The 18,387-nt window shown below is 41.4% G+C and overlaps 1 protein-coding gene across 6 annotated transcripts in view; it reads right to left on the bottom strand.

Annotated features, from left to right (window-relative positions):
- Positions 1 to 18,387, bottom strand: part of Dlc1 (DLC1 Rho GTPase activating protein) — a 420,643-nt gene that overhangs the window by 44,281 nt on the left and 357,975 nt on the right. For 2 of the 6 annotated variants that reach the window (XM_063275674.1, XM_063275673.1), the window contains exon 6: positions 1,655 to 16,957. The exons of the other annotated variants lie outside the window; for them this stretch is intronic. In XM_063275674.1, the coding sequence (XP_063131744.1) occupies positions 16,926 to 16,957 (32 nt within the window). In that variant the 3' untranslated portion in view covers positions 1,655 to 16,925. Of the gene's footprint in view, positions 1 to 1,654; positions 16,958 to 18,387 lie in introns of those variants that run through there. 6 annotated transcript variants of the gene reach the window in all.

Genomic DNA, 18,387 nt, shown 5'->3' with positions numbered 1-18,387 from the left:
CGACAGAATATAATCAGGATAAGGTGTTCAAAAGTCCACATCAATTTTCATGAGTAAGTTGGTGCATTATGGGTGTTACCTTAACTGATGGAAACACAGTCATTCAGCACCGAGAGAGTATTTACTATGGGTAAAATGGTTTCTCTGCTGGAACATACAACAGCCAGCAAAAGGGATCCTGTCCTTCTAGAGTTGGCGATTACAATAAGCAAAATAAATAGGTGGAAAATGTGTAGTCTGTTAAGAGTCCACAATAGGCAATAGGGGAGTTGGGGTTGAGTTTATTCTTAAGGAGGGCGAGACACAAATAGAAAAATATATCTCTTTTATAATTCAAGATGGACTGTCTCCATAGTCCTGTGCTAGCCTCTCTGCACGTATAACAATGGTACCCTAAGTTACCATGCCAGAATTCCTTACTTCGGAGGGTACATTCAGCCTCCATTCAGCACATCTGTGCTGTCAGGGCATTTACCTGCAGTTAAATGCTGGAGACCCAAAGGCAGTGCAGGATGCACATGGCCCCTGCCTGGCAGGAGGTGACAGAATGTTGGGAAGCAAGGAGATGAATGGAAATGAGGGAGTCTTGAGGACCCAGGGGTGAAGACCTTGATAGCCCAAGAAAAATGGAGTTGTCCCCTAAAGTGTGGATGCTGGAGGAACTGGGAACACATCCACAATTAGCACCCCCTTCTGGTGCTCACATCTCTGAATGCACAAGAGCCTCATTCTAAATCACATATGATTTGCATAAAACTAATGCACATTCTCCCAGATACTTCTTAATAATTATTGCAGTATTGATAACATTTAGAATATGAAACACAATGCAAACACTATGTAGATTGGCCTATGTTCGGTACAGACACAATTTTTTTTTCTTCAGATATTTTCTTTTTGCATTACTGGATATTGAATTTAGGAGAGAGCTAGTCACATGCTTTACCACTGAGCCACATCCCTATCCCCACCACCTACTTTTAATCTAAAAATTATTATTATTACTATTACTACTACCACTATTATTGCCGTGTGTGATACACACATATACATGGTGCTGTGTGGAGGTTCGAGAACAGCTTTCTGTTTATTCTCTCTCTCCACTTTTCCAAGAGTTTGAAGGATCACATCCAAGTCATCAGGCTTGCATGGTGTCTTGGTTTGCTTCTCTGGTGCTGCAATAGAAACCCTGACAAAAAAACCAACTAAGGGGAAGAAAGTGTTTATTTCATCTCACAACTTACACTCTATCACGAAAGGTAATGAAGGCAGGGACATAGAAGCAGGAACTAAAGAGGCTGTGGGCGAATGGTGTGCACTGGCTCGCCCATGGCTCGCTCAGCCTGCATTATTACATAGTCCAAGAATTCCTGCCCAGTAGTGCCACTACCCACAGTGGTCTGAGCCCTCCTGCAGCAATCACCAATCAAGAAAAATGCCTCACGGGCTAGCCAGTCTGATGGAGGCATTTTCTCTTCTCAGATGACTGTAGCTTGTGTTGAGGTTAACAAATGCCTTTACCTACTGAACTATTTCATGGGCTCTCCCTCACTTTATAACCTTCTTGCTAAGTTGCCTAGGCTGGCCTTGAACTCACTTGATAGCCTTAACAGACTTTGAACTTCTGATTCTCCTGCCTGGATCTCTCAGGTAACTGGGATCATGGGTCTAACCCACATGGCCCACCATGTTTTCCATCAGTGGCAATCTGAATCCTTGGACCAAGAAGCTGTAGATTTGGTAGCCCACTGTCTTATTAAATGGCACACCAAATTTGAACAAGAAAGTCCTATCTAAACCATTTAGAAGAAAATAAAAGCAATGCAGAACAAAGCCTCCACTATAACCTTTTCTGCACAAGAGGAGCCCTTGAGAGGTGGGGTTAAGGGAGGGCTGGCAAAGCCATCAGGAGTATGGACAGACAATGCTATTAACCGGATGAAGGAGGATCCCCAAGTCAGCTCAGAGTCTGTGTCTGTTCACTTAGCATCCCACTCCTCACTATGGGCTTCATTTGTCTGTCTAGGGCAGCTGACCTTAAACTGAATTCGTCTGTTGAGCTGCATTAACTGAGATTTGGTCTTAAGCAGTGGGCTCTTGAGAGGCAGGCTTTGCTGTGTGGTGGAGGACATTTTCCCCGAGGCAGCAGTCATGGTCACTGAAAGTGGTTTTCATACCTAAGTACAGATGTCCCCTGCAGGAGCTGGGGCGATGGCTCAAGGGCCAAGATCACTCTGTGCAAGTGTGAAGACCTGCTTTGGAGCCCCCACATCCAGGTCAGAAGCCAGAAAAGGGGAGCATTTTAGTAACCACAGCATTGGGAGACTGGAGAATCCCTGGCTATAACCAGTCTAACCAAATCAGTGAGTTCTCAGTCCAGTAAGGGAGATAGTAACTGAGGAAGACACTTGCCACTGACCTCTGACCTCTGGACAGGTATACAAGCATCGTCTGTACACACAAACTCATATATACACACACCACAGGCGCAAAGGAAAAAGGATTCCTCCACAGATGAGGTTTTGTCAAGGTAGACTGTCATCATTAAATGATTGAATCCTAGTTACAAAGTTTTAAAATATTAAGCCTTTTTTATAACGGCCTGTCCTGCTCACCTCTGAGGCAAGTATCAGATGCTCGGAGGCTATTCACAGCGGCAACCAGCAATCTCTATGTAGGTTTGTTTCCTGGACTGTGGGATTACTAAAGAAAGAAACACCTCACAGCTAGCTCCTGCATTGACACAGCAGACTAAGAGAGCTATCCTTTATGATATTATGGGTTCCTGCTTTCTCTTAAGGATTGAAATTAGGCATGACTGATGTTGTCCAAGGACACCCTCTTGGGTTTCATCCCACCACCACTTGATAGAAACGAAACACAATCTGAAAGTCTCAAGTGCGTGACGTGAGTGAGTGAGGTGACCCTCGGTGGGATAGCACAAACTCTGTTGCCCGGAGGGTCCTCTGAGAGGAGAGCTGCCAGGGGCTAGACAGACATCTCGGCCTTTAAGAGCACATGCTAGGGGTTGGGGATTTAGCTCAGTGGTAGAGCGCTTGCCTAGCAAGCGCAAGGCCCTGGGTTCGGTCCCCAGCTCCGAAAAAAAGAAAAAAAAAAAAAAAAAAAGAGCACATGCTGCTCTTGTGGAGAGCCTGAATTGGGTTCCCAGCACTCATGTCTGGCAGGTCATAACCACCCGTAAATCCAGCTCCTGGAGATTTAACGCCAATCACTGCAAAAATGAATCGTAAGAAAAGAGAAGGCAGGGGGAGGGCAGAGAGAGGAGGGCTGCCGGTCCAGTCCTTGCTGTTTGGCATGTGCTAACAGAACAACCTCAGTGCACTGGGTAAAAAAGCTCCGTCCTCTTTCCCCCTTCATTTCCTTTGTTTTCTTCACTATGCCGATAAGCAAACAAACTGCTTCTTCATGCCAGGCAAGCTCTCTACCACTGAGCGACACCACCAGTCCCATTTAGGTATGTTTGTGTCAAAACTTCCACTCTTTAGATGCTAGAAAGTAATTAAAAAAAAAAATCTAAAGCCATCTCCAACAATTTCAACTTTGGGCTTCATTTATCCCTGGGGCAATTGGTTTAAACCTCTGGCCTAGTGATAGAAACCAAATAATCTCTGGAAATTTCTTTGCCTCCCTTAGGACCAGTGGACTCTTCTGTGCTTGGAAAATGTTGTAATGTAATTTGTGCTCAATGGAACATTGTGAAATGACTGGAGAATGATTTTGATTTGTAATGCTCAAAGGAAATATGACAAAGGGAAAAATATTGAAAATTATGTTAGCGGTTTCAATTAAGGGGCATAATTCAATTGGAAACCCAATGGCTGTCCTGAAATATTTGTTTATTTTTTAGCTTTATGGACCCAAGTTTGGGATCTTCCTCCTTTCCCTAACTGATATTTTGCTTCTTAAGACACTTTCAGAACAAAAGAGCTAAAAGGTTTATGCTTTTAAAGGTTTACTGGGAGTAGCTGACCTGTTCAGCTAGATCTGTTACTACAACCTTTGGACAATTCACATTCAGAATAGGGGAAAGGTCAATTTATTCTTCTGGAAACATCTTTACATTATCAGTGAAAGGTACAGAGAGACTCTGTTCTTCCACAAACGATAGAAATATGCTTTTTTGGATCAAACCACTTAAACCAAAGTATGAACCAGCCTAGGATGTGACATCTGTCACCCAAACATGTATTTATTAAAGTCAGGAAAAGGTAAGGTGAAACCGAGGTGGCTGTCAAATGGGGATCTGTAGGAGAAGTTTCTTGGGAGTGAAGTACAGACAGACAAACTTACAGAGATCAGTGGAATTCTTTGTTCTGTCTTTTTGTTCTCTGCTCTTTTGTCATGGAGAGAGTAGAGACTAAGGAGAGAGTAGAAACTAAACCCGCACAAGCCAGACCAACACCCTCTTGAGCTGTGTCTTTAGCCTTCCATTCTTGTGAAACAAAGGGGAAAAGAGCATGGTCTCACTGCATCGAGCAAGATGGCGCCTGAACCTGGGCGCCCTCCTGATCCGCCCTCCTGAGTGGAACTGGATGCTCACTCTGGGGAAGGTCTGAATTCTTGATCCAGATTGAATAGGTCAGTGAGCGGCTTTCCTAGGATACTTAGCATATTTACAGTAGACTTTATTTGAAAGTCTAGTTTATCCAAAGGCTCAGCTGAGGCTTAGCCTAAGGCCTCACCGCTAGAAATGGCAGAGACGAGAACCCAACAGGGACGCTCAAGCCCACGCCTCTGCCACACCCCAATTTCACTTGATCTTTGCCAAGATGTGGTTCTTTCATGTGGCCTCTGGCAACACAAAAATCAAGAAAGAGGCAAACAAAAACTGCAATCTTTTTTTTTTTTTTTTTTTTTTTTTTGGTACTCCATGTGAGCCACGAGGCTGCTCTCCCACTGAATTAACCAAGTTAACCGCAGGCTTCGTTGTCTATTCTATTAGGATCCTCTGATTTTAATTCTTTTTGGCCTTGTCACACACGATTCTTTAATTGCTGGGGATGGGCTATGCTATTTTAGAAGCAAGTGGTATTTTATCTTTGTCATTTAATACACATTAAAACGTTCATTTCGGAGAGTTAAGAATATGGACTCGAGTACATGAAAAACTGAAGCTTGATGATTAAGCAACGTAAGATTATTGATACGTGTTATAAGTCTGTTCCATCTACACGCCAGGATCCCAGACACACAAAATTGACATAATTTTGTTTCACTATGCAAATATGGGTTTTGTTTTTTTTTTTATTAAGACTGGCTCTTCTGCAGCTCCGGCTGCCCTTGAACTCAGTGCATAGCAAAGGATGACTTTGGACTTCTTACCTCCCTGCCTCCCTGTTGGAAGTAAGGAGGTGACGGGCAGGAGCCTCCATGCAGGCCTTAGGCACTGCGGTGGATCAGATGCCCGCCTGTTGTACATATGCTAAGAACAACTGAGCTACACCCCCGGGGCCTGCTGTGTAACATTTTAATTCACTTCACGTAGCAGATGAGTATGCTCCATTGTACTTGCCTTATATCCATCTTAGGGGCATAGCAAGCAGTTAAACAAGGCTGAGCTTGTAAGTTTTTCACCATTATCTTGAATAGGCATTCTTTTTTTTTTTTTTCTTTTTTTTTCAGAGCTGGGGACCGAACCCAGGGCCTTGCGTTTGCTAGGCAAGCACTCTACCACTGAGCTAAATCCCCAACCCCTTGAATAGGCATTCTTAAATAAGACAAATTTAATTAAGAAGCAAAGATAATAATTTTATAGGTGAATTCATTTACTTTGACTCATGAGAGCAAATGACACTGGGGCATTTGATCTCTATTATCTCTGTCTGTCTGTCTATCTGTCTTTCTGCCTATCTGTCTATCTATCATCTATCTGTCTTTCTGTCTATCTGTCTTTCTATCTATCATCTACTTATCTGTCTGTCTTTCTGTCTATCTGTTTTTCTGTCTTCTATCTATCTATCTATCTATCTATTTACTTATATCATTTACCTACCTATTGTTGTCTACTACTTACCTATCTACCTATCTAGTATCATCTGGTTTTCTATATTGTCTTCCAGAAAGCGCTCTCTCTCCCTCCTTCACTCTCTTCTCTTCTCTTCTCTTCTCTTCTCTTCTCTTCTCTTCTCTTCTCTCCTCTCCTCTCCTCTCCTCTCCTCTCCTCTCCTCTCCTCTTTTCCTCTCCTCTCTTCTCCTCTCCTTTCCCTCTCCCTCTCCCTCTCCCTCTCTCTCAGCATTTCCTGCATGATAATTTCAATAGCTATTGGTAAGGTACTGAGAAGCAAAAAGAGATGCTTTCCATTCTTTACATTTCTTTGATTATTTACATAACAAAAATTGCCAGCATAACCTCCTCTAAGTGGAGAGTTCATTGCTATAAGCCTGGGTTTGGTGTCACGTGGCCAGAACCACTTTCTGTCTTCAGAATTTTTCCCCTGCTCAAACTGAAATTCTGTTCCTATTCAACACCGACTCCCAATTCTCTTTACCTACCCTCTGACAGGAGCCATTCCAATGACCTTTTGCTGAATTTGATCTTCCTCATACTTCATATAAATGATAGAGTGAATAATAGAACATTTGTCCCTTTGTGCTTAGCTTATGATGCCTGTGTTCATAGTTTTAAACCAGCCATACAAATACACTGCACATATATTGAGGATATAGCTGGGATTATAAGCCTTTGGCACCAGGCTCCGTTAATTTTTCTTGCATTTAGCTGCTGTGGCTGTTTGAAAAAGAAATGCCCTCTCATCCACATAGGCTCGGACATCTGCAATCTTGGTCCTAGTCGATGGCACTGTGGGAGATGGGGTTTGAAGACTGGGAGGCTCAGTTCCAGTCACTTTCTCTGCTTCCAATTTGTACCTGGAGATGTGGTTTCTCAACTTCCTCCCTGCCTTAGTCAGGGTTTCTATTCCCGCACAAACATCAGGACCAAGAAGAAACTTGGGAAGAAAGGGTTTATTCAGCTTACACTTCCGTATTGCTGTTCATCACCAAAGGAAGTCAGGACTGGAACTCACACAGGGCAAGAACTTGTGATCAGGAGCTGATGCAGAGGCCATGGAGGGATGCTGCTTACTGGCTTGCTTCCCTTGACTTGCTCAGCTTGCTTTCTTATGGAACCCAGGACCACCAGCCAGGAACAGCACTACTCACAATGGGTCCTCTCCCATTGATCACTAGTTGAGAAAATGCCTTACAGCTGGGTCTCATGGAGGCATTTCCTCAACTGAGGCTCCTTTCTCTGTGATAACTCCAGCTTGTGTCAAGTGATTTTTGAGAAACTTTCTGATTTTCAAATTTTCCATAAGTGCTAAGAGAATGTATATGTGCATATACACCTCATAATAAATGAGTCCTAGAACACGGGTGTTTCCATTAACCAAACATAATGCTAATAATTACAATTAATGCTAATAATTTATCACTTATCGCCTTACGTGGAGAATCATTTATAGGTTTGCCTCTAAATGTTCACTTTTAAAATCAACATTCAAGTGTCCTCTGGACCATCTACAAAATAAAACTGCCCACCAAAATTCTAAAAGTCCGAAGTCGAACTCTCTTTCGTTTGTTTCTGCTGTGAAGGTGTTTTTATATTCACTTGAATTATAATATGCTGGCCTCTCTCCTCATAGGTTGGCTATAGGTGGGGCAGTGTCATGAAAGACACTGAGCAGTACGGCCTTCGCTGATCCCTGTGACATGTTGGCCCTCACAGTGCTGGAAACCCTCCGCAGCTCTGGGTCATTAACTTATGTTAGTAGTCTACGGGAGAGTCGGGCTACAACAGGCCCACAGCCTGACTCTTCATGCGGAACTAACTCCCTTAATTATCTCTTACTGGTGCAGTTGAATTAAAGCAGGATTAAGCTGTATTTTGGGAAACTGCAAGGCAGCAAATTAACCATTTTCAAAAGGGGATCTGGTAACAGGACTCAAGAACTGTGAAAGACTGACATTTGAGAATTGCCCAGTAGAGAAAGAACGAGATCGTGCCCCATTTGTGTGTGTGTGTGTGTGTGTGTGTGTGTGTATTCTGACGCTGAACAAAAAGCAACTTCCCTGTTACTTTCTGACATCATTTTGATGGGTGAATAAAGTGAATATAGGAAAGGCAACAATAGATAAATCAATAGATAAATTAATGCAATCAATTTGAAAGATCAACTATATTTTATAACTGAATCCCCCAGATATCTGAATTTCCAGTAATGATAAAGATTAAAATCTAGCTATACATTTACTAGAGCTACACCAAAAGATATCTATCTAGAAGAATCATCAAGATTATACACTAAAGAAAAAATTAGGCTACCACCCATCCTGTCAGTTTTGTCTCTCTAGAGAACCCTGAATTAATGGACCCTAAGGAAAGAGTGGCCGGCTGTGTCGTGTCAACGCCCCTTAAGGAAAAGAGTAATAAACGATAGTGCTTTATGCCACTGTATTGAAGTAGTTATGCAACAACAGCTAGACCAGCCATATTATCTGAACAAAAGGAACCAAAATGAGAAATCAATAACGGTATAATGATCAATTGAATCACTTATCATTTGAATCACTATCAGATATCTAATGAAAACTTAAATACCGAAGGATAGTAAATATCAAACTCGTATCTTATGATGAAAGATGATATTCGATGAACTATGTACCCGGGATTGCTTCTACTAGCCAAAAAGATATGGCAAAAAAAAAAAAATTAAGTAAGTAAGCACAAAGTTTGGGAAAGGAATAAGATAACAAACTTTCAGAAGGAAAAACTGAGGAATCAATAGAAAAAAAGAACATTAAACAATTTTTAAAACTCCCTCTTCCCTATTTAATGACTTCAAAGACTTTAAAATTTCTTATTGCAATTTGAAAAGTCGTTTCTAGTTCTATTCTGTCGCAGTGCCATTGTTATAATGTTGCAGAACTGTGGGCTGGAAAGATGACTCAGCAGTTAAGAGTCTACTCTCCTAGGGGCGCAGGTTCAATTCCCAGCACAGACATGGCAGCTCACAACATTCTGTACCTCCAGTTCCTGAATCTGACACCCTCTTCTGGCCTTTGTGGGTGCTGTACACACCCAGTGCACAGATGTACATGCAGGCAAAACACCCACATACATTACAAAAAAAAAAAAAAGAGTCTCAGAACTAGTGGACTAGAAGTGCTAAAAGTAATGACTATCAATATGTAAATCTGTGTTATTTACAGCATCCCCAACTCTTTCATATTTCCTCCTCCTTTTTATATTGTTGATCTGATATTACTAATGATAATAATAGTTATGACCACAGGAACTTGTTTTATAGACAGGTATACACTCTCCCATGCTAATTAACGCAGGCTATAGACACACACCCCCCATCTGACACATGGAAATTCTGTATTTAATTCAGTCCTATTGCCTTTTAAATTGTTGTTATTATTATTGCTTATGCTATAAGGATGTGTAGAGGTGGGAAAGGAAGTCCAAAGGAGGGTTCTGGAAACTTTACTCAGCTCCTGATGATAGAGAGCCAGAGGGGAAAGCAAACAGGAACTTTTCTTTAGAAGCCTAGACATTTCAGGTGACTTTGGACTTGACTCTGAGACCGGTCTGCACCTGAACAGTGATACGGAATCTCCACAGAATTTAGGAAGAATGGAGGGATGCTGATTATAGAGAAAAATGCAGTTCTATAGCGTGATCAGTCTACTGTGGGCAAGAGAATGAAAATCAAAAAATGCATCCATCAGTGTTCTGCAAATAGTGTCACAAACAAACTGGCCTACACTTCTCCTCACTTGTGTGGGATCATGGCTTGTATTCCGTACAAAGCTACCATACCTTACTTAAAAACTAACAGAAAACCAAAACAACCCTTCTTACCCTCATTGGGCTGTGACAGGAACTGGATGTGCCAGTTATGTCTTCTAGATCCTTTTTTCCACAGATGATACTGCTGGTCTCCCAGGAAGGAAGAAATCTAATCCAAAAGTGACTTAAATGGACGATCCAACAGAAAACTGAAGAATGGCAGAGATCACTGCCAGTTCCCCTAAGGAATACGTGTGACCTTCATTTGCCATTCTGTTCTCTACACTAAGAGCTTTGGGACCCAAATTATTCTCTACCAGGCACTTCCATTGCAACAATCTTGGATCTTCAGACAGACAGAGATCGTGCATACTTGGCTGGCCCCAGGACTGGAGAGAACAACTGTGCTAAAAAAGGATGAGCTATAAACTTCAGAGTTCTCCCAACCCCTAAACTAGGTCTGGAACAAACCAGGTCTTCTGGAGACAACCGGCTACATTTGCAAACCATCACAAAAGAGAAGTTTTTCCATTTGGATTTCCAGGCTGGTCATGGCAATTTGAGTAATCTGTAGTTATGGAGGGGCAGGGGTGTCTATCTGAAGATTTAGTGCATGATGGAGCTTGCCTTCTGCAAGCAGGGCTATGGCTCCCTGTGCGTACTCACATACTGTGTGGAGAGACAGCTAAGCAGGCCCTACAGGGAGAAGATCAACAACCGAATTGTGTGCCTGTGCACGTGTTTGTGTTTGAACACTTAGGCTTTTTTTCTCTCAAGGCCCTAACTGAAGCATCATGCCCTCGCTTGTCAATCTTCTAGGGTTTCCTTGACAACCATCACCCAGCTGGGGAGGAATCAGATGATGCTATTTTTGTGATACGAAGTGGAAATCTCCTGACAGAATCCCAACAGAGAAGGTCTGGTTATCTCGGGGTGTAACTCTGTCCTCTTTCAGCTGTGCTCCACTGTGCTTCTGACTTCCAGTCCCATCCCAGAATCAAGCGCCTCTGGGCTGCTGGCTCACTCTGCAGCTGGATCTTAGGCTTCCCCTCCATGTCCCCGAGGTTCCAGGGACTGATATCTCACCATTTTCTTTCTGAGTGTTAATGATCCCTCCAGTCCCTTCTCCCAAGGCACCTTCAGACTCTCTCTCTTAGGAATAAGTGATGACTCAACTTCTCACTCTCCAGTCTTTTCCCAAGACAACACCATAGTCATGTAGAACAGACAATACATTCTCTCCTCTGTGCACTCCAGCTGCCATCAGCCTGGCTTCTTCCTTCTGGCTTTATACAGGTTCATCCACCACACTCATTCCTGGCCAACCACGGGCATGATGAGGTGGGTTATTGTTTTGTTTTATTATTATTATTATTCTCACACATATTACAACCTGACTGTAGCTTCCCCTCCCTCCACTCCTCCCATTCCCTCCCCGACTTCAACCCTCCCCAGTTTCACTCTCTCTGTTTCCCTTCAGAAAAGTGCAGGCCCCACAGGGCTAGCAACCAAACACAGCATAAGTTACAAAAAGACTAGCCACATACTCTCATATCAAGACTGGACAAGGCAACCCAGTAGGAGGGAAGGCATCCCAAAACTAAGCAGAAGAGTCATAAACAACCTCCACTCCAACTGATAAATGTATCCAATGATAAAACTCTGCTTCCGCTGGTTCTGTTTTCCTCATCTTCAGAGTGACAGTGGCCATGTCTACCTGGATGGTCTGCGTACTGGCTGGTTTTATGTGTCAAATTGACACCAGCTAGCATCATCAGAGCGGAAGGAGCCTCAGTTGAGGAAATTCCTCCATGAGATGCAGCTGTAAGGCATTTTCTCAACTAGTGATCGATGGGAGAGGGCCCAGCTCATGGTGGATGGTGCCATCCTTGGGCTGGTGGTCCTCGGTTCTATAAGAAAGCAGGATGAATGAACCATGGGAAGCAAGCCAGTAAGCAGCAGCCCTCCATGGCCTACACATCAGCTCAGCTCTTGCATCTAGGATTCTGCCCTGTTCGAGTTCCTCCCTTACTTCCTTCAATAATGAACAGCAATACGGAAGTGTAAGCTGAATAAACCCTTTCCTCCCCAACTCACTTTTTGGTTATGGTGTTTGCATGTAGCAATAGAAACCCTAAGGCAGTCTGACAACTGGATGGAAGGCTATGCTACTAAGGAATGGGAAATAAGCTCTAGGGTTCTCCCAGCTCAAAGCCCTGCTAACAGAAAGCAGGTAATTTGGAGATGAAAGGCTTCATCTGCTAATAGTCCCCAGGGTCATCAAGCCTCTTGTTTGTACTTGGTTTTGGGAACCAAGGGAATTACTCTCAGCATCCAGAATGGAGCCTTTCGTTCTGCTGGTAACCACATTGCTTATTTAAATAACATTTCCCAAGGCTATAAGCATCTCTCAAGATCTGTTAGCTCAAGGCCAGTATTAAATTAGACATTTGTCTCTGAAGGGTGTTGGATTGCCCATAAAACCAACACTACCCAAATACCTAAATATCTATTGTGTGGTATGTGTGTGTGTGACTGTGTATTTCCTCAGCTTTTCCAGACATATGAAAAAGAAATGGCAGAAGAAAAAAGACTTTATGTTGGGTAAAGGGAAACTTTATGAGTTCTCAAACTACATCCATGTATTAATAATAATAATAATAATAATAATAATAATAATAATAATAATAATGAGACATTGCTTCATAATAATGCTTCATTGCCCAAGTCCTGAACTCATGGACTCAAACGATCTTTCTCGTCATCTTCCTGTGCAGCTTTGACTACAGATGTGCACAACGTTATCAGCCACATCTGTATATTTATTTAGAAACAAATCTCTTCTATCAGAAAAAAAAAACCTTAAAGGTTAACGTGTGTTTCATTTAAAATTCATTCACTGTCTCCAAAGAATCGTGACCAAAGGTATGGACAAGAAGAAGGCAGGGACTGAGTGATGGTGTCTCCTACAAGGGGCTCGTTGTTTCTTTCTGTCTTTGTAACCAATACTCTCATTGATCACTCGATTGACGTTAACAGGAGCTCAGGAGGAGCATGGGTGTCGCCCTGATCATGTGACTCCCTGGCACAGATGGGGATTGTGAGAAAGACACATGACTGGCTGTAAACACAGAAGCCCAGGGATGGCTTTAATATCCTTTTAGAAGCATGACAGATGAATGGGGGGGACTGCTTCCTTCTCAGGAAACCAGGCCTCTGGCTATGGCTTTGTCTTAACTGTGCCTTAGATCTTATGAACTCTTTCCCCCTGAACTTTCAAGGACCTACACTTTCCAGTAACACTTTAATGTGTGTGAAACAAAACCTCAGATGAAGGACATGAGAATAAAGTCTCATTGAAGGGTCCGATTTCCTAGATGTTTTCCTACAAACAGACCTCACCTCCATAACAATACTTCATCCGGACACTACTTCTCTGAAGAACATGGCCTTAAAGATGAGGGAGCCTTTTTTTTAAGTACCATTGAGTTCCAACCCTTTTTAAGGAAAACGCAAAACACACACACACACACACACACACACACACACACAAAAGAACAAGCAAACAATCAAACAAAAGAACCCAAAAAATAACTGTGCTTTTTTTTTTTTTTTTTTTTTTTAATTTTAGGGGCTGGCTGTAGTTGCGATTTTCCATTTAGTGTTTCAGGTAAGAGATATATAAAGATGGGTGAAGGAAGCTGGAACCTAGCAATTAGAGATTATGGGAGTTAGGATGAGATGATAGTGAACTTTATGAGAAAGATCAAGTAGGGAGAGAAGAATGTGAATCCTTTTGATACATGAACAAACCATCTAGGACTGGTGCATGAAGAAAAGTGGGCCCCAAAACTTTGGAACGGGAGAAACCACAAATGAGCTTGGGATATACAGGAAAGCTCATGGTATTAGCCTGGGAAAGCTTCGTAATTGCAGATGTTGGGTCTGTCCTGGTGAGTCTGTCAGTCTGATAGAAAACCAATAAAAACCACTAAGAGCACCAGCAGTCTGTCTTTAGGACAGTGGTCACTGATAGATGTTGAGTGTTGTCGAGATCATGTTTCTGAGTTCTTTTGTCTACTATGTGGATGAATCCTCTAAACACCTCATCATATGAGCAAGTTCAGAAAACTAAACATCTCACTGTAGCACTACATTCAAACCCATGGCTTCCAGCTACAGTGTCTAGGTGGGACTTAAGCAGTAGATGTTATCTCAAGTTGGTGGAACAGAAGAGGAAGTCTAGAAGCAGACACGGAAGAAGGGATTTAGACTGGCAAATAAAATTAAGAAGATACAGGATTAATCAATAACTGAGGCTGCCATCAGAAAGCAAATAGCCCTTGCCTATGCTTTATTGAAAAGTTTCAAGATGTAAAGCATAAAACAAGAGAGACGTGAGTTTGCTAGAACACGGGCAAGTGAAAAACGGGATGAGGGGACTTACTTTTCAGCCTATCCAGTATTGTAAACCGCAAATCTTATATTCAGACTGTTAAAGTCGATCTACAAGAACGTAGTGAAGCCTCCCCCTCTCTTCACATGCAGAGATGTGTGGCTGATGGATGTATGGTACGCATGTTCATAACTGACCCTAGCAAACACGTCTACTGGAGATTTAGTCCACATGTGGTAGTTCTGTGTGATATTATTCATTACGTTCTTTTAAAAAATAATATTGTTAATAAGTATATTCCACTAAGAACTCATATTCAAAATAATGGACAGTTTGCTGTAAGCCCATGTTAAGAAGTAAAACTGATTTTAAAAGAGGCAAACAATGGCTTCTTTTATATGTGTCTACGATGCTGATAAATATTTCTTGTTATTGCTTATTAGTATTCAATAGAAAAATCTTTTCTGAAATTTAAGTTGTTCCCAGTTGGGGCTATTATAAAAAGGGATGACGAGAGCATTTTTATAGAAATATTTTTTTCCTGTTTAAATTCTGGCCAAGAATGTAAAACTTTTTTAAGGGCCAATTGCCTGAACGGCCAGGCCCAAGTTCTACCAATGGTTGCCATGAGCAACAACTGGGGACAGAAATGCACTGCCTACTTTTTATGGCTTCCTATTAGTTGAACAGTTTGACCTTTGGCTCCATGTTTGCTAGCTATAGGCTCAGGACTGCTTTGTGTACAGGATTTTACTAGAATCTGAGCTATGCCTTATGAGCCAGGAACTGATTCCATAGAGAAGTCCTGGTCTTTAGAAAGAGACAACAGTGCAGTATTTCCTGAAATCAGAGTGTCCTGAAAGGGTATGGGACAAGAAGAGCTAGTCAGCATGGCAGACATTGTCAAGGCAAGGTGTCATTCTGTGCTAAATGCAAAGAGTTTTGTGGGAAGGGCTCATCTGTAAAGTTTTCAGATACAAGTCAATTCTGAGTTTTAAATTTATAATTATATATATATATATATATATATATATATATATATATATATGTTTCAAGAGGCTATGATATAAAGCTAATAGTTAGAGCACCTTTGTTTAACGAAGTGACTGTTCTCAGTAAATTACATGATGGTTTTAATTTCCAAGATATATGGAGGTAGTAACTGAAAACAGGTTGAGCTTGTCCTTCAAACTCTGATTGTAAGAATTACTCTGAGGCACTGCTGTACCCCTATTATGCTTACCAAGTGGGCACATATAGATGAGTGATCGTGTTATCAGTGATCGACTGCCTTTTCTTCTTGTTTTTGGTCCTGGGGAATCAGTTGCTCACAGAAGCTACTCACTCCAAGCATATGACTCGATGACGCTTGCTGACCGAGTTTTAAAGCAGTGCACTCTAAGACACCCTCTTTCCTAGGACCTCCCCTCTCCTGAGAACGCTCTTATTTTCCACTTGGAAAACCGAGATGCATCTTCTCTGCAAAGGTCCACATAGTCAGTGTAGATGGTTGCAGATGACTGAGACGGAGGAGGAAACATGCCACCGACCTTTTGCATAGAAATACTTTAATACGTAGGTAAATCAATCACTTTCTTTATACCCAGATACATACAGTGCATCCATTATCAAATCAACATAGAATCAAATGAAATAAAAAGTGATATGTCAGCATTCCGTGGAGCAAGTTTGGGATTACTCATGTCATATCTTGACAAGTATTTGAACATGTATATTTTCTTTTTGTTAGTGTGTATATATTTATATGTGTAAATATACATTACTTTTTCTTCACTAATTTCTAGGAAAACCTACCAACAAAATTCTTCTTTAAGAAACATGATTATAGGTTATTGTGTTACCGCCTAGAAATATATCAAATTTCTTTTGTTTTTATAGACTTCTGTTACATGATTACATCATACTTACTTAACTATTATTTTGATGGGCATCTGTGTGTCACAGTGTTTTGATTTTCATTATTACTATAATCCCACTGTGGTGAATATCCTGCTGTCTACAGGCTTTAAAGAGTGAGAACATATCAAATTTTACCCACCAACAACCACAAAAGAAAAAGAGACTATTATAGGTCAGGAGTTCACCTTGGTAATCTTGAATCCTAAGCACTACAGTTTTTTCGTGAATATCCTATTTTTATGTTTTTAGGGTAAAACTAGATGTGATTTTATTTATATTTTACAGAAAAAAAATATGCTCACCAAAATTGGTATCTTCAGTATCTTAGGACATTATGGTAAATGCTTTCAGCTGAATAAAATAAGCAGGCTAGGGTTAGTAGTGTATATACAGTTATAAGTCATACTGTTTGCTTTATCATTTATTTTTTTTTGAGATATCAACATTTTGTTTAAAATCTTGTGATGTTTGAATTACCGCCAAATCTGAGCTCTCCCATAGGCATCACTCACTAATGGAAGTGTAGCAAAGACCAGACCTCCAGTAGCAGTTCACAGGGCCAGAGTTGGTTATTACTTTACTGAACTGTATTCATTATAAACCTCCAACCCATAAGATGACGGGAGGCTAGTCCCATTTCACTTTCTATTGTGAGTTCTGAGTTTTTAGGTGTCTTTAAAAGTAGCACATTCAGCCAGGTGTTGGTAGCCCATGCGTTTAATCCCAGCACTCAGAAGGCAGGCAGCTCTCTGTGAGTTCAATACCAGCCTGGTCTACAAAGTGAGTTCCAGATCAGTCAGGACAGTTACACCCAGAAACCCTGTCTTGAAAAACAACAGACAAACAAACAAACAAACAAAGGAGTGAAAATTAGCACACTCTCTAGATTTATCCTGAAGCTACCAGCCTCCATTCCCAACTTATAAAGTTTGACAGAAAGATTGCAGTCTATCTTCTTCTTGTTCAACCAGAACAGAGTAGCATTGTAACCTAGCAACAGTGTCAGGTTATTCAAGATTAATAATTCCCAAAGCACAGTACAGCTGCTTTGGAAAGCTACTTTCAATTAATAACCCTTAAATTTAATGCCTCCCAACCCTTACACAGAGTTGTGGTTTACAGTAACTTCCTCCAATCCATATGAGATGCTGAAGGGACCTCCTAAGGAAGCTTTGCTTTGCTTTTCTTCCTGCTATGTCAAATGACAAGGTGACAAGGCTGGAGTGCTGCAGACAAGCAGACGCTCTTCATACGCCAGCTCTGACTTCACATTGTTCCACCATGTGAAGAAAACTGTCTTCCTTCCCACCAAGCCCTAGACAGACCTACCAAGTAATCTCTCTTGAGAATACCAACTCTTCGTTCATTGGTGGGGCATTTATTGACACACTTCCTATCCCTTCCTTCCAGGGTTTATTCAGAGTTGTTGGTTAGAAGGAAAGGGTGGGTAGCCACTTTTGTAAATTCTAGAATGAAAGGTTAGGAAAAGGCCAAGTGTCCTTATATCTGATTTGGCTAGTTGAGAATGTTTGCAACTAAGAAACCAGGGGTTTGGTGGCCACAGTCTTGTTTACCACATCCCAAGGAAGAACTTAGTTAGTGCCTAGTAACTGTAAAATCTACCTAGGAGAAATTTTACACTTTAGTCCTTTGAAGGTGCAATGGTCACTGAGGTCAATGTCTGTTTTCACAGAATATATAAAGGAAGGGTGCTGCCTTCTATTGTCCTTGTACATGTGTGCGTCTGTGTTTATGTGTGTGTTTATGTGTGTATTGTACAAACGTAATACCAAGATTAACTGCGGAACTTGGAATGTGATCCCTAGACAGGAAGTGTAAACTGTGGCTTTTGCTAACCCTGAGACAATTTAGCAGGGTCTTCTTGGAACTAACCATGCTTACACTGACCTTGTAAATTTAATTATGCATATCACATGGGGCTGGATGCTTACTTCCCTGAACCATAGCATACAGATCAAAACCATTTGGTAGAAATGATCAAGTTTAAAATACTCTAATATGGTAAGATCCTGAAGATCTAAGCGGGGGCAACAAATACCTTAAATGAAAGTCAAAAGAAAGTACAAGAATAGAAGGTAAAATGGAACCATTAGGGGTGTGGGAGGAGAAGGAAATTTATCTTCTTAGGGAAGAGAATAAAGCATGTTTTGAAATAGCAGCGTACAATGAAGAAAAAAGAGGCGAGAGGTGTGATGATCAGGAGTGATTTTTTGCATTTGAAAGAAATAACAGA

The sequence above is a fragment of the Rattus norvegicus genome, chromosome 16, assembly GCF_036323735.1.
Source record: "Rattus norvegicus strain BN/NHsdMcwi chromosome 16, GRCr8, whole genome shotgun sequence".
Lineage (NCBI taxonomy): Eukaryota > Metazoa > Chordata > Mammalia > Rodentia > Muridae > Rattus > Rattus norvegicus.
The sequence above is the reverse complement of the archived record's forward strand: the minus strand, read 5'-3'. Positions and strand labels throughout refer to the sequence as shown.